The 17,789-nt window shown below is 33.0% G+C and overlaps 1 protein-coding gene across 1 annotated transcript in view; it reads right to left on the bottom strand.

Annotated features, from left to right (window-relative positions):
* LOC131845675 (tRNA dimethylallyltransferase) overlaps window positions 1-17,789 on the bottom strand; it is a 250,202-nt gene that overhangs the window by 110,322 nt on the left and 122,091 nt on the right. Inside the window, exons 2-3 of the mRNA XM_059194765.1 lie at window positions 13,178-13,315; window positions 9,075-9,505 (exon numbers count right to left, since the gene is read on the bottom strand). Of these exons, the coding sequence (XP_059050748.1) occupies window positions 9,075-9,505; window positions 13,178-13,315 (569 nt within the window). The remainder of the gene's footprint in view (window positions 1-9,074; window positions 9,506-13,177; window positions 13,316-17,789) is intronic.

Raw genomic sequence — 17,789 nt, 5'->3', positions numbered from 1 at the left:
TTTGTGGCGGTCTGTATGTTTTATATGTTATTTACAAACAACAAAATCCAGATATCTAGTACCCATAAGTGAAGCTCTGCTTATCATTTTAATTTTACAATCAAATTATTGTTGATTCAACTGAAAAACTAACAAAAACTCTGCTCTTACTCTATCTCTTTTGGTCCTTTGAGCTGGATTTCATGTAATTGTAAAGGTAAACAATCTGGCGACTCGCCTAGTGGTAAGTGATAACCGTTACCTATATACATGAGCAGCACTTGGGATCGTTAACATGTTATACCACTCAAGCATAAACACAATAGGTGCTACTGACAGTGCCCTTTGTCGGAGCTGTTTTGAAGCCGAAGAAACGGTTGCTCACGTAATCATGGAGTGCGTAGTAGTAGCCACACAACGAACACAAATCCTCGAAACGATGAGGTCGCTCCGTGAGGCCATGAAGACATCAGAAGACTTCTGCGCTTTTGAGAAGAGATTGACTGGCGACTCTAGTAGTATCAGTTCCACATGCACAACGTTCCAGATGAGAGGCTAATTGAGAAGAATGAAGTCTAACTTACATTTATCACTCATGTGTTGCCATTTCGGACTATTAAGATGTCATGCTTCTTATATTATAATTTTACCATTCAATCACTTCTTCGAAATTCTTCGAAATACTGCTTACAGAGCAACACGACTTTGTAATTACTGAAGTGGATTTAGTAATTATTTCAGTAATTACAATAGTACAGATAAATAGATATAATAATTACTCTATAATCTGTATTATTTTCAACGGTTTCCCGCGTAAAATACTATGGCACCTAGGTCAATATGTTTATGCGCGGGAAACCATAAAACCTCCTTGTAACAGAGCTTACATCACGCGTATTTAAAGGCTAGCAGCTACCGGGCCAGACATGACTAACTAGTTTTATAAGCAGAAACCATAAATTAATTTGCTTACAATATCTGATGAGGAAAAAACATGGCGAGATGCGCATTTTTAGATATAACTCTTTGTCTATGTCCATATATATCAGGTGAGATATGTTCACGTGTTGTACTAACTACTACTGCAACATTTGAACTTGATGTTCAGTTATTCAAACATTTTCTTTCATACAAATCTTGTCCTGACAATTACAAAGAACGAAAAAACAAGAAGACCTCCTCGAGGTTTCGACTAGGCGTGGTAACGAGTTGACTGGTGTAAGATCCGAGGTAGTTAAGACCCGGTTAACAATTATAAATGATGTATATTAAACACGAAAGTTTAAAAATAACTATAATAAAAAAAATATGTCTAATTTGTACATAAGTTCTAAAGGGTTCGTACATACAATTGACAATTCATATATATTGAAAAAAAATGAATAGTTATATATAAATTATAGGTTATTTATGTGTCACTATTGTGTAGGATTGTTTGTATTATATACTAAATAAAAGTAACGTGGTAGATAATGTCAGTATAAATTTATAAATATCTTTTATATGTTTCAATAGGGAAATATGGAAAGTTTACCTGGAAATGACAGGTTTGTTTATAATTCTTTGGTATTTAAATAAAACGATGGAGATGGAAAATATGCCTAAGGTAGGTGAATAGGTATTATTTACTTAATAATAGGTATTATTTATATAATTCTATGAATAAGTATATTTAAATTACTATTGTTAATTATGTTTAAACGAAAACAAAAAAATTATCGAAAGTGAAATAAAGACATTGGAGACCGAGAGAAGAGTTGAAAGTAGTTTGAAAAACTTATTGCATATCTTTCAAGGATGTTTAGAATTGTACATATATAGTTTATTATTATTATTATAATATAGACGGGACATTTATTGTGATAATTTAAATATAGGGTGCTCTTCAATAATATTGTCATGGTAAATATCTCATTTATATAATGTGTTTGATTGTATCTTTTAATTTACATTAAAGTATTTCTTGATTAAACGGATTTTAATAATAGCACAACTACTCGTTGCGTATAATAATATGCATAAAACGTTTAAAAAATTCAGAAGTTACATTAATTTTAGCACAAGAGTCGAAAAGTACTTGGGTGTTACTTTACCCAATATTTGTGGTAAGGTGTATCTGCCGTGGGGTAAATTGGAGTACGAGGGCAACTCCACGATGGATCTCGCCATTGCCATTTCGCCTTAGTGGATTCGTCCTCGGGGAACGGCAGTTTGACAACAATTAGGGCTGGTGTCCTCAGTGCGATAGATAACTCATCATATAAGAGCAATTAGTAGCTGTTGGCAAATGGCCCAGAGAGGTGGATGGTGCAGGCTGAGGGAAACATTAGGCACCTTTTTAGCTGAGTGGCTTGACAGTCAAGCGTCGCTTTGGAGGCCAGATCCACCCGTGAATCTACTGATGTTCAGCATTTGTTAATGGAATACGTCATAAATGAGATAGAAATACAAATATTACTAAATGACATAAATTCAAACACACTTAAATTAGGAATTTTTTAAAGTATGTAATAGAAAACTCGAAAGCTGTCTTTATTTATAATTCGTTGACAAGAATTTAGAGCAGGAATGTTAATATTTGTTTATAGAGTACTTAAGATGTAATGTAAAGGTAACTAGAGTTTAGAAGTTATGACGGAGTTGGCATACTCACTACTGTGATATCAAGCGCCTAAACAAATAAAGAAAAAAAAACTTTAATTTATATTCTAAAATCTGGTCCCATTATGTTATGTAGTTGCTAGCATTTTTTACTTTAAATAGTTTAAATTAAATATAAGCGAAACATAATTTACGGAAGATATGTCTGACTTGCGGAATCTTTAGCTTTTATTTTTTATACTTTTTTTTGGGTGGCAGATATTTAATTCAGTGAGACCAGTGCAAATACAGTGTAGTACGATCTGGAGTTAGGTGGAGCGATGATATTCATAGGTTACAAAGGACTTCAAACGAGGATCAAAATTACAACGTTCTGAGTTGAGGTTCGAATTCCTAGCGGTTGCCTCTAACTGAAACATTATCTGTCAGACAGGAGATGAAGTTCAGCCGATCCATAAGTCCTTCGCATACATCATCGCATTTTTTACTTAATCAAAGCTGGCGAATTATCACATAAGAGATATTGGTCATAAATTTAAAAACATCCTGTATTAATAGATTAAATATATTGCTGGAGATAGATCTCTCCCAAAGAATACCACTGGGATGCTTTGGGAGAGGTCTATCTCCAGCTTCTTCATCCCTTCTCTTCCAGTTATTACCCACATATTGTATGTCGTTGCTCCATTTTTTTATATCAATGTTGGCGTATTACTATACTATGTCGCAACTAAAGCTTTCTATAGGATCGTAAAACCATGGTACGCGGCATTTGATGGTTTCGTATTTTATCCAATAAACAAATACCATAGGATTATTGCCTCGTAAAATAAAACAGCTATCAGGCTTAACCAATAATGTTTCCTGAATCAATAATAAAATCTTACAAGAATCGAAATAATACATGCAAATCGAAATAATTTACATAAAACAAAAATAGATAGGAATTGACTGTTCAAGAGAATTCCCGAGATCTCTTGAGAAGATCACGAGAATACACTACAAACTACTTCTAAGGGAGACCGCGTGGAGGCAGACCTGCCTGTCTAGTGTGGATTCTAATACCGATCCCATGATATTGTATTGTATTCGTTTGTGTCTTCTGGTACTCTTGAATTATAACATTTTTTTTGTTTTTTTTCGTTAGATGCCGAATAGTAATAAACAAACATACAGATAGACATACATACTTCGCCACTTATAACATTCTAGAGTGGTGGGTCGCCAAGTTGGATAATAATTGTAAAATAATTAATCTAGACTTTAAAATTCCATACTAATATAGTAAATGCTAAAGTATTTAATCTGTCTTTTTGTTGCATATTCAAGACAAAACAGCTGATGCGTTCTTAATAAAATAATGAAGCAGTGGTGAAAAGGCATCTTGCGAGAAATCGAATCCGCGAACATCGGAAGTAAAGCAGTGTAAACCGCTAGAACAGCAATCAAATATAGAATTACATTATCATTACATAGTATAAAACAAAGTTGCTGTCGCTGTCTGCCCGTCCCTATGTATGTTTAAATCTTTAAAACGGATTTTGAAGCGGTTTTTTTTTAATTGATAGAGTGATTCAAGAGGATGCTTTATATATATAATAAATGTACAAACGTGAGAAGCCGGGGCGAGTAGCTAGTCGACTATATAATGGAACTGTTTCTTAACGAGATTATTATTCCGAAAATCTATACATACATGAAAGAGACTAGGCCAAAGCATATTATATACAAGTACTTTGAATCCACGACTCGTATAATGTCTCATGATAAATAATTTAGGGTTATCTTGGGTCCGACGTGAAATAATGTACGTTGACCATGCTTTCTGCGATTTACCGGACATCCTAAAATCCAAATAACAGTATTGTGTTAAAAAGCAGACGTTTAATTTTAATATTAGTGATAAAGAGAACGCGTATGTAATCGTAATTGCATAGATCCGGTACAAAATTACTGTTGGAATATAGTATCTGCCCTTTCGAAATCGTATTGATACGGCAAAAGGTTTAATTGTTTAATGTTTGAGGTAATTGAATTGGAATTAAGGGATTACTAGTAATTCACATTACTAATAATTCCTTACCTCAATACCTATCTATTCAAATTTATCCGTGGGAAAATTCCCTTTGCATAGCGATCGCTACGATGTCCAATAGACACGGATTTAAAAACGCATAATTATTACATAAATGTGATATAGCTGCTTAATTCAGCGCGGGCCCACGCCTCGCAACCAAACTCGTACTCGACCCAGTCCCCAGTCCGCGAAATCCTCCGCTCGAACGCAGTAACACCAGCGGATAGTAAAGTCAAGGTCATTCTACGCACACGCGCACATCACACGAGCCTTGAGTGCGGTCACAGACCCGCGGAAGTCGACGTGACCACTATAACTTGAGCTCCCGCATTCTCACCGACGCCCCCTCTGCCGTCATAACTCAGAGTTAGCCGGCGCGGGGAAGTCGGTCTTACGCAGTTTGACGTCACATTGTCACGCGACCTTCGGTTTGAGGTTTTATGTAAAGCACATGATTATATTTGTCTATTACTGTTGCTACGTTGCTTAAATTCTTGTTGTATGTTAATTAGGTGACGATTGATTGCCAAAGTTCTTTGTACTGGTCTATTAGGTAATTCGAACTGTTGTAAGACAATTCATCCCATGGGAGCCTCTCGTGGGAACTTCGGAGACTCACTCCATGGCGTTCACTTACGTTACGTAAGTAACACCTGTGCAAACTAACGTGTCCGAAGGCCAGAAGATTTGGCTGTACGTTGTTCACTCCATCAGTCGGTTTATTTGATAAATGGAACATTATCTAAGCGTCGTGACTACTCGTGACCTAGTAGTATACAATTCCCACTCAAATGAGGTTGCCAGTTCGCTGGATGATAGAAAAAAAAATCTAAGTAGGTATTTCATGTTTTTTCACTCTACTGCCACTGATTCATAATTTACGTTGGTCACGTTGGATGCAAAACATATTGGCGAAGTAAATGAAGTAAAAAATAACAATCGATTGAAATTGATTGAAGAAACCAACAACAATTTTTCAGATGACTCGATGTTTTAGTCGAAACTACTGTAATTATTTGATGCATATATATATTATTGTTTAATGCAACTAAAGTTACAGCAATAATACTAATTAGAGACATAATGAGAAAAGGTGGACATCTAAAAGATTCAAATGAAGAAGATAGCTTAAAAGAACGGGACAAAGCAGTTTACGGTTAAAATAGGTTTATGCTTGAAGGTTTTATAAATCAGCGAGTTAATAAATAAAGTAAATATTAAGAAGGTAAATACCTTGAAATAGTTGTTATCTGTATATTGTGATTTTGAATATCTGCATACTTTGACTCTGTGAATAATCATTCTGCTGTAATAGAGTGATAATGAAGATTATAATAATATGTCTAGCGCTCATTTTCCTCTATTGTTTTTAATGATTAAGACCTCTTTTTGGAATATCATTGCTGTGATAATTGTTAGACAGTCAATTCAAAATTTTATGGAATATAATTTCTACTGAGCTTACAATCTAAATTCTAAACAATAGTTTTCACACTGAAATTCTCACACTAACCGTGTGAGAGGAACTTCTTAGCATTCCATGGATTTACTATGCGCATGCACGGGCCAGGCCCATCCTGTGGAACAGAAAATCTTAGCAATTCCGACCGAAATAAGATATATTTTTACTACCTTCGTACCGATAGCTACTTCAATTAATGATCATTATGATTTGTAATATACTCATTTCAAAGTTCCAGGAAGCTACTATTAATCGGTATTTTTCGATATTGACTAGCAGACTAATTGAGTGATATAACAATAATAATGACAATTAATTAACAAAAGAAACATGATAATGTTCAGATTCTATAATATGTAGATACAGATTGATAATATTTATCAACATTAGCAAATCAATTAGTTGATATGATTGCCAACAATGACAAACTAAGGAATTAGATTGAATTATCACTTGATTAGTATTTAATAGTTAAAAGTCTATTACGAAATATTGAATTATAATAACAAATTAGATTTCTCAGGAATACGATAAAGGGTTGATTTATTGTATCCATGAAATTTAATTAGTAACCAACCTATTAATATTTATATCAAATGATATTCTATTCATTGAATTTATTAGCATTATAATTATTGATTTAGTTTTAAATTAATATATTAATGCTGGAATAACTAGGATTATGCAAAATGGGCATGTTTTTCCCCTAATTTAAAGCGGCACAGGTTCAAAAGATCTTAGTCCTGTCGAGTCCTCATAAGGATGCCAAGAACAAGAAATCCATAGAGTCGTCCTTGTATATAAGCAATGATTATTATGAATGTCCATCAATTGGACCATCATCTATGAACCGTATATACTGGGTAATGTAAATACAGAAAATATTCAGAACAACGTTCATTTGTTTCTATTAATACCTATTTCCGTACTTCTACTGGGCATTATCGCCTTTGTTAGCACCACGTTGGCAAGGTCGATTATTATGAATACTTTTTGTATTCATTTTAGACGAATATTTAATGCCTTTAATGTTTAAAAGAAAACTATAAAGCTAATTCTAAGAATATGTCAAAAAAGTATTATTTAAAGATAACGCAGAATATATTGTTGACAGTTAATTGATAATTACGTAAGTTTAATTATTAGACAACAAACAATATAAAACAATATTGCAATAATAATATACTATAAATTTCCAATCACAAGTCCAAATTATCGACACAATTTCTTACAATTCGATCATAATTTAATATTAATGTCAGTAGGGCAAATGACGCAACAGTACAAGTCTGTTTCTTCAAAACCAGCGGTCTCAAGTTCAGCGGGTCCTAGGATATTGCGTTATACATTTACGTAGTAGTTATATTATAAAAACGGCATGAAACCAGAAAGAAGATAAAACTTATAAATATATCGACGAATAAAATATGCTACAACATGTGGAGGTGTTTTATGACATACAAAGAACTGTAAAGTATAGTCAACCTATTGAATTGCAAAGTACTATAGGGTACTATAGAGATATTCAAGTAAATATAAATATTATACAAGGACATTTACATGAGTACCTCTATTTCATTTCAGTTTTTGTCAAGAACGATATGAACAGCACTACGGACATCACATTATCATGTGACACCAGCGATACCCCTCATATTTGTCATCGCAGAGGACTAATATGACATGCCTCTTATCGTATAGTTTCAACGCCTAATCTGACCCTACAACCGAAAGCAAGCAACCGCAGCTTGGCGGCAGCTTGCTGCTTTGCCGAAATAGGTGAGACTAAATAGGGGTTTTTTTACAGTTACATTTTACCGACTACTATTAACAGCCTACCTATGATAATAATCTGAATAATTATGAACTCTGGTTAGACATGCAGTGAGCATGTGTTTTATTGTAGTTGTTTGAAATGGTACAGTGATTACTGTTGAACTTTGAATTAGTATTGGCTATAAAATAATTTGTAATATTTCACTTCCTGATTATGATTATTGACCTACTTATTGAGGTCACCAAGCCTAAGTAAGAATACAATGTGTCTCCACTTCGTAAAGAAAGTAAGATATCTTTAGTGGTGATTAGATAAACAAGGAATTGCATTTTTTTTAAACTATCCTAATGTCGTTGGCCGCATCTGGGCTTTACAGCTTCAGCGAACTTTATGGGGCCAGTGCAAATGGTCCTCCAAACCCGCGGAAGAACTAATGGAGCTGCTGAAGGCTATCTCCAAAGAATTACAATACAACAGCGTAATTGATAGGCAATGGTTCATTTTACCTGAATAAGAAAACATTCTTATGGTAGTATCAATCCAGAAGTGGGACGTTAATAAGTTATGATGATGATGATGATAAACAGTTTTAAACAATAATTCCATTAAATATCTTAAATATGTGAAATTAATAGTAACGTAAACTTATTGGCACATCTGAATTGTATTGCGTCATACGATTTTGATACGTCATTTCGAGATACGTTTCAATAATGAAACCAAACTGTGACCTTTGACATTTCAGACCCGTTATTGGAATAAATAAAATCAATGAACTAAATATACATATTAACAAACGAATAAGAGCTTTATAGAAATAGAAATAAGGCAGATATTAAGAAAAGTATTAAATTGAGGGGACGACACTAAAGGTAACAATAAGTAAGAGTTCCATTCATGAATGCCATAAGGTAATTATATTGTTGTTGGACTTTTTTGTTTGGTATTTACTAGACGTACTATGCATATAATTAGTAAGACATGTAATCTTATGTCTAGACTAGTTTAGACAAGGACATTTATACATATTGCATAATTATAATGTACAATAGATTAGCATTGTCTTATTGATTACGAATTGACGGCCTCTGTTTAAGTCAGCAAATAGGTTTAAGAATTAAAGTAAAATAAAACTTAACGGATAATTAATAATACTGTCTAAAAAATAAGCCACTAACCTTATGACTTTTCGCCTGTTGTTTGGATGTAAACGCGCAGCCATATCAGGATCTATCTCCTTCAATTTTGCATGGATTTCTTCGTTTGTAAAGTTCTTTTCATTATCTATATCTATTTTAAGTTTTTCTTTGTCAAGTACTTGAGTATTATCTTCAGTTTGCAAACAGGCTTCAGTTTTTACTTTTTCACCAATGTTACTACTGATTTCTGAAGTTGAAGGTACTGTATCTTTAGTAGCTCGTTTGACTTCTAACAAATCATGGTCTGTATTTTCGTCGTCGAAATCTCTTTTTCGTTTATTCTTATCCCACAATAAAGATTCTGGATCGTCCATATCTTCCACAAGTATTCTATAGACAATCGATTCTATGTAGTAGTTTGTTCCTCCGACTATTATGGGAACTTTTCCTTGGTCAGTGAGATTATCAATCTAAATGTCTAGTTAAGGAATGTAATAAAAAACAGAATAATTTGATAAATGATATAAGACAAAAAATAAATATTATTCATCAACATTAATATACTAACTTACCTGGAAATCGAAATCATAAAATAGGAAATTTAACCCAGTAAAATTATATTTTAAAAAAGCATACCTTATGCAGTATAATCTAACAACAGGATATAACGAAATGAAAACTGCGAGCAACTGCTAGGTCATAGATATATAACTATACCTATCAAACACATTTCAGTGGCTCGATTCATAAGATCTAATCTAATTAATTTGTACTATGGAAATAAATCACACATAAATCATCTGAAACAAAAGAATGATATAAAAAGTGAAAATCTATATGTGCTATCTTTCTGTGCACCTCAGTCGTTTCTTAAACAGGTATCAAAACGTAGTGATTACTTGCTCAGTTCAGGTATCAATCACTTTTTTTAATCTTTCGTGCTCTTTTAAGCTTTCATTAAATATGTATAGATGTAATGGCCAGTATTAGCATGATCGTGTTAATAATAATAATAATCCTAACATGGGCGGTCATCGACTGTACTCCTAATTACAACGTAGTTAACCGACGCAAAAAGAAAAGTATACAATTTTTTGCTGGTCCGCTTGCCGCGGTCACTATCCCGTTAAGGGTCGGTTCTCAGTTCATATTATTTAGTATGTAACTATTAATACATCATTTCTCATATCTTTATTTTTTCTATTCATTTATTATACATTTAATTTACTGCTGCAGTAAGCTAATTTTGATTTATATTTTTTAAATATAATTATGTGTTCGGTATTTACCATTAAAATTAGATTACTTATAGTCAAATTAGTAAAGAACATTCTCAATTTTTTCTGTTAGAGGTTTGTCGGCTAAAGTGGATACAAATTTTAAATAGAAATATATAATTTAAAATATTTTTTACACTATATTACTTAAGCTATTTAGTAGTCAGTTGAGATTGATTCCCGATCTTAGTTCAATAAAATTTAAAAGAGTGTAGAAAGAATAATACGACTATTAAAGAAAATCAATAAAATTCAACAATTTGGTACTCATGACACTAAATAAATGTAATGCAAAGCAAATGAAGAAAGAAGTGGACTATAGAACTATATTTTGAAATATACCTTATATAGTTCTATATACTTAAAATGGAAATTGAACAGGAAAAAAATACAGCTAGATTGAAAATTATCCAACAATATAATCGGAAAGGTTACGATCAAGAAGAATAATGGCAATAATAGTGAATATGAGTACAAAACTAATTCAACATTATTTTCTAAAGATTTAGCTACATTTACACGTCACGTTGGTTAAATGTTTCCAAACGATGATGCACGGCAGTCCCATTAAGTCGACCGTTTAAGAACATGTCAAAATGTTTATTTTCTTATAGATTCAATCAATCGATTAACGGAAAACATGAGCATTACAGAACATAACGAACAACATTTTGAACTATACGCAATGGTAATAGGGGTGAAATTAAAGAGAGAATATAATCCAAAGTACAAACCATAAGACGATTACTAGGTGAATGACCGAGAAGTAAAAAAGGCCAACATATAAGGCCTGTCAAAGGTGACCATGAATATTAAGACTTATTTGATTAACGAAATGACGGCTCGTCAAGCGTATTCGTGGTTGTATGAAAATAAATGAGAGCCTTTACCAAATCAGAATGATAATGGCGGGAATCCATTATTCGTGTAGTATCAAGCGCCGGCAGTCAGCTTTTTATACTATCGCGAGTAAACAAGCTGACATATCTGATGGATATACTCTGAATAATAAGGAATAACCTGTAAATATGTTATTACTTATAAACATTGATACTTCTGATGACCATATGCTAGGAAGGAAGCTAGATACAAACTTGATCATTTTTAAATAACAAAGGATGGCAGTGAAGATAATGAAGAAAAGAAGGTAAGATTGAGGTATAAAAATTAAATTGACCGTTAATAAAAAAAATACTAAATTTAATTTACTTTGTTATACGAATTGAAATTGATGATTCATCAATCATCAATTCTAGAGTCAATTTATAGATTCCAATCGTAGAACACGCATTTTTGATGCATTATTTGATATATATTAAATTAATTTAATTATTGACTTTAATATGTATCAAATTAATAATAACAACAAATACGTTTCATACCGTGGTAAAATTTATTTAGAAAACTCGAGAGTTAATTAAAAAACTGTAAAATGGTATTCATTTGTCGTGAAATGCTAATTTATACCTGTTACTGGAGCGGGAACACAACTATTATTTTAATAAAAACCAAATACTAGTAAAAATGTGTATACTTCTCAAAAGGGCTCACAGCGAGAAGTAACAAAACAATATTAGTCAAAAGTGACATATAAAAAATATAAAATTTATAAAAAGAATGGTAGACAAGCTGCCAGTAACAATACCTATATGATTAATGCTAAAAAATAGAATAGACAGAAAGCTACTTTTACTAATTAAATCACGATTATGCCATAATCATAATTAGACACTGATTACAAAATAAATATAAAGCATCACAGCGCTGAAAATATTTCCCGCTCAACGCAACATAGTAACACAAATGTGCTGCAGCGCTGATTTTCAGCGGGGCCTCATGGGTATACAGACATTAAATTACTAAATACCATAATGTATTCAAATTGGAACAAAGAAATTCTTGTATACCTGCACACTATTATATACGCTATGGAATTTTACAATTATCCGTATCAGCAGTTACCCGGTAACTGAGAATTGTACAATATACTACAGTTGTATAAATGTTTGCACAAGAATAAATTAATGCGGTACTCCAATTGAACAAATTGTTTTATTCATTGCCATTTAAATGAGACACATGTAACTAGTTTATGAAACCTTCCTAATATAATATCAACAAGACCTGTTCTCAATTTTTCGTTATTTTATTCATGGCTATACTATGACAACCTATCACATATATTTGAAATAAGAACTCAGTTTTAAATCAATTTAAAAATAAATAATAACATAATAAATATATATATAATAATAAATAATAATAATAATAATAATCTTAGGACATTCACACAGCATCATCTAGACCCAAGTTAAGCTAGCTAAAGCTTGTGTTATGGGTACTAGATAACTGATACAAATACATAGATATTTGTTTTTCCGTAAATACATACATATTATACATAGAAAACACCCAGACTGATACAAACAATAATACTCATGAATACAAGTGTTTGTGCCGTGCGAGTAATCGAACCCGCGACCATCCGACGTAAACGGTGTGCTAGACCGCTAGACCACAGAGGTCGTCAAAAAAGAATTTAATATAAAAATAAAAGACATGACTATCAATAAATTTCTGAACAGGACCTTAAATAAAATCTTATGCCCAAACTGACTGGCTAGAACTTAGTTTAGAACGAATTAAAAACTAAACAAAATTTAAAAATAGTTATTTTTTTTGTACCATTCCTGCGCTGCTATTCCAGAGGACTGTACTTCTACTGCCTAATCGCACCTTACAACCGAAACATAGATTATAAAGCAAGCCGCTTGGCATGTAAATTAGATTGAGACTGAGGTAAGTATGATTTTATCAAGAGGTGATGTATAAAGGAATAGAGCAGAGAATTTTGTAAAAGGATACAATTTTCAGCGCTCTATTTCGAAAGTCAACCACTGTGAACATATTATGCGGCTCCAGAATATCCAGAAGGTGATGCTTCACCATCTCCTGTTCACGGCGAGTTGCTTTCGCTGTGACCACATCCAGACCCTTATAAATCTGAAACAATAAAAAAAAATTAAGTAACAGCGTCGAATTGAGGTTAAATATAAATAAATAACCCTGGACAATTAACACAGCGCCATCTAGTCCCACGGTAAGTAGAGCTTGTGTTATGGGTACTAGCAACTGATACAAAGACATAGAATTTTTTTTTCGTAAATACATACATATTACATAAACATCCAGACCGATAAAAACAATCATAGTCATGAATACAAATCTTTGTGCCGAGCGACGAATCGAACCCGCGACCATCAGTAAGGTGTGCAAACTGCTAGACCACCAAAGCTGTCAATGCCGTTTGTAGGCTGTGTTTCAGTGAAAATGTGTGTTCGGTAGAGGAGTGGAGATAGGGCAGTAAAATTTGATGACATAGATATATAAGATCGGAATGGTAACGCATGATCACGTGGTATCACGGACGTCACGTGATAACATGATGTCCGTGATGCTGTTCATGTATATAGGCGACGGTTACCACTTACCATCGGATGTGCCATTCTTCACTTGAATTACATAATAAAAAACTCTATTAGATTTGTATAAATATTATAAAATACCTGGACAAACAGACCGCCTAAACAAACTAGGTACGCCTCATTAATATTAATAGACCAAGTATAAAATGTTAGAGTTATTCTTGTATAAGTCAATATAATAATTATGATAATGTAAGTAAAATGTATGAAATGTATGTAATAAGGACGCGCTCAGAACCACGTGAATAATGCCTCTGGCAGGGCCTTTGAATATTCATAATCGAAGGTTAACCGATTTAGGTTGAAATATCGGGGTTTTATGACTTCAAAGGTGAAATTTGCGTGAATTAGAACGGAAATTGGTTGAGTATTGATTAAAAACTAAATTTTGTTTATTTATATACATTATTTTATAAGATACAAAAAGGAATTATGGAAGATAATAAAGTTTGTAGTTCAGATGACTTAATGGCCTAGTAGTTTATTTACAACTAGCTTTTGCCCTCGGCTTCGCTCGCATTAATTTATCCCCTTAAGGGTGGAATTTATCAAAATCCTTTCTTAGGGGATGCTTACGTCATAGTAGCTTTATGAATGCAAAATCAGCCCGATCGGTTTAAAATTGACAAACTATCATCCCCTATTTTATCCCCTTGGGGGTAGAATTAATCAAAATTCTTTATCTACCTGCAAACCAAATTTCAGCTCGATCCGTCCAGTGGTTTGGACTATGCGTTGATAGATCACTATGTCAGTCAGTCACCTTTGCGTTATATATATTTAGATAAAGGTAATAAATGTAATAAAAGGTAAATAAATTATAATAATAATAATAAAACCCCAGATTATTCATATGGCTCCATCTAGTCCCAAAATAAGCAGAGCTTGTGTTATGGGATATAGACAACTGATATAGAATCATTATTCTATCTAGATTATTATTATTTAATCATTATGGGTGTTTATTATCAGATGATTGAAATGAATTTTGAATATCAAGTTCTTAAATTAAATATAATCTTTATGTATAAAAATTACGTGTCACGTCATTTGTCCGAGATAAGATTCCTAAACTATTGAACCGATTACAAATTTGATTTTCACATTGTGTGCAATTTGATCCAACTTGAAAGATAGGATAGCTTACATCTAAATTTATAGTCGCAATATTATTTTATTCAATAACCTTAGCCATAGCAACGCGTGGCCGGGTCTGTATTATAACCTTGGCCAATTCACACAAAAGCATTTAGTCCCAATCTATATAACTTATGTTATGGGTACTAGATAACTGATATAAATACTTAGATTTAATTTGTAAATAGTTACACAATATGCATAGAAAAGACCTAAACTATACAAACAATTATATTTATTAATATGTTTGTGTAATAGTATGCAAGGAATGGAATCCGCGACCATCGGAAGTAAAGCGGTGTGCTAAACTGTTAGACCAACGAGGCTGTCTTGTCAAATATAAATGAAATACGCAAAATCTTTAAAGCCACAAATAGTAACAGTGAGAACATTGTATTTTTTTAGAAAGTTTTAATGACAGATGGCATAGACACACAGACATGACGTAATAATAAAGGTACTGTTTTTGAAATCGTTCACACGTTGATATCAACAAGCAAATACTAGTCTCCATAAAACGACTCTGTCCAGCTTAATGCATGTGATTAGGGTTGGTACTTTATAAAAATAGTTAATAAAAAAATGATATTTATTCTGGAACATTCAATAATATGTGAAATTAGTTTGGATAAAGTATTTATGAACGGCCTCAATGGTCCAGTGGTTTAGGACACCGCTTTATTTCCGATGGTCGCGGGTTCTAACATTTGTATTGATGAATATAATTATTATAACTAGACAGCATTATACAATTTAATATTATAATAATTTTAAATTGTATAATGCTGTCTAGAATTATTCATCTAAATATCTAACTAATTTAAAGTTTGTGAGTATAGAAGAATGGATATGACACATAGGCTATAATATAAAAATTATATTATGTAAATTGGGCGAAATTAATGATAAATGTCAAGTAAGTGGGATGCAGAAAAAGTTGCGCGGGTCAACTAATAGAAGCATAATCATTCAAATAAAATTTTCACGTCTTCACATAAGGCAGAACCTAGAACTAACTATATGAACCGTATGTAGGGTTTCAATATTATTGGGTACACTACATTCCTTGCAAATAAACGTGTCATATCTATATCTAATCTATTTTGACGTAAAGTGGCTTGTCTATGAATATAGACAAGCCACTTTACGTCAGTTTTGCTCAGGAACTCCATGGCCTCATTATTCCTGCATCGTTCCACCACCGTACAAGAAGACGTAGAGAGCAGCTTCGCCATACACAGCTGACATCCTTGTACCCTCGTACCAACCTAAGGAGTGGAACTCTCTCCCAGCGTCTATTTCCTATCTCTTACAACATTGGATCTTTCAAGTCAAGAGTGAGTAGGCACTATTTTAGCTTGCGTATAACAGTTTAGACATCAACACTTAATATTAGGTGAGAATGTGGTCAAACGCGCTCAAATTTTAAAAATAATAAATAAAATTTAGAGTTGCCAACCCTACCTGTGATCATACTATTATCGTAAGTCAAACATTATCATGTTTGCGTAAACGGGCGATTATAAAAATTGGCGAACTCGGGGTTATCGGCCTGCCCAGTTCACAAGTCGTACCGATGCTCCATTCATAACTTTGTAAGTCACTTTACTAATCACTTCAATCATGGTCTCAGTTGATGGTAAGATTTTCTTTTCGAGCAAGCGATGAATGGCAAACATACTGTGGACCCACCTGATATCAGTACTAAGTAACAATATTTTTTTAATGAATATCAAAAATTCTTGAAAACGACTTATTAAGAACTGTATCTGGAGTATAGCTTTATATGAGTATGAGACGTGGACATTAACTTAAAAAGAAAGGGACAAACTAGAAGCTTTTGAAATTAGGTGTAAGAAGGATGGAAATAAAATATCTGGAAAGATCAAATAAGAAATGAAAAAGTACTACAGGATGAAAGAAAAAAAGGCAGATATTAAATACTATAGAAAATAGGCGAGAGCAAATATTAGGACACTTGATACGGCACGATGAATTTATGAAAATTATTATTGAGGGAAAAATAGAAGAATAATATCAGCTGTGCCTTGGTCTTACAACCCCCTTGGTTGTAAGGCCAAGGCTACATCAAACAAATTAAAGACTAAAATTGGAGTAGTGTCCTATCAACATATAAAGAGGATAATGGAAGTTCGTGGAAACTGGCACTAGCTCCACAAACAAGAGCGTGGCTCTTAAATAATCAAATAGTGATAATGGAATGGTTTATGTAGACGGGACACCAGTGGAGGATGATAGGATGAACATGGAATCAGGTCAGTTGGTCAATATATTTAAGTATTTGTTTCAGTTGTTAGTTTACTAATCATAACACAAGCTCTGTTTAGCTTAGGACTGGATGGCGTTGTGTAATTTATCCAGTTATTATTAACTACGATAATTTCCAAGACCGCGTCGTTTCCAATGCCGGTACATTAGTAGCAATGAGGTCACTAGACCTATTACAAACAATCCCTCCCCCCACCAAGCAGACTGATACTGAATACACCATCGCATTGTCATGCAGAACTAAAGGTGTGCGTATTGAGCAGGTCAATCGGTCAATTGTTGAGTCAGGTCAGGACCGTGCTCTTGCTATTATATCGTATAGCGGGGGAGATCTTTGTTCAGCAGATAAATAAAATTTGAATGTCTGTTTGTAATATTGAAATAACAATTTTTTACTACATACATATAAATATAAATACGGTACATACACCAAAATAACATTTTTTACCATTTTTGTCTGTCTGTCTGGCTAATCTCTGAAATGGCTGCACCGATTTTGACGGGGTTTTTTTGGCAGGTAGCTGATGTAATAAGGAGTATAGACTAATGTTGAAGTGAGAAAAATT

This window comes from Achroia grisella, unplaced genomic scaffold (genome assembly GCF_030625045.1).
Source record: "Achroia grisella isolate CSIRO2021 unplaced genomic scaffold, CSIRO_AGI_Agris_v1 utg478, whole genome shotgun sequence".
NCBI lineage: Eukaryota > Metazoa > Arthropoda > Insecta > Lepidoptera > Pyralidae > Achroia > Achroia grisella.
Note: the sequence above shows the minus strand (reverse complement) of the source record. Positions and strands in the feature narration are given on the sequence as shown.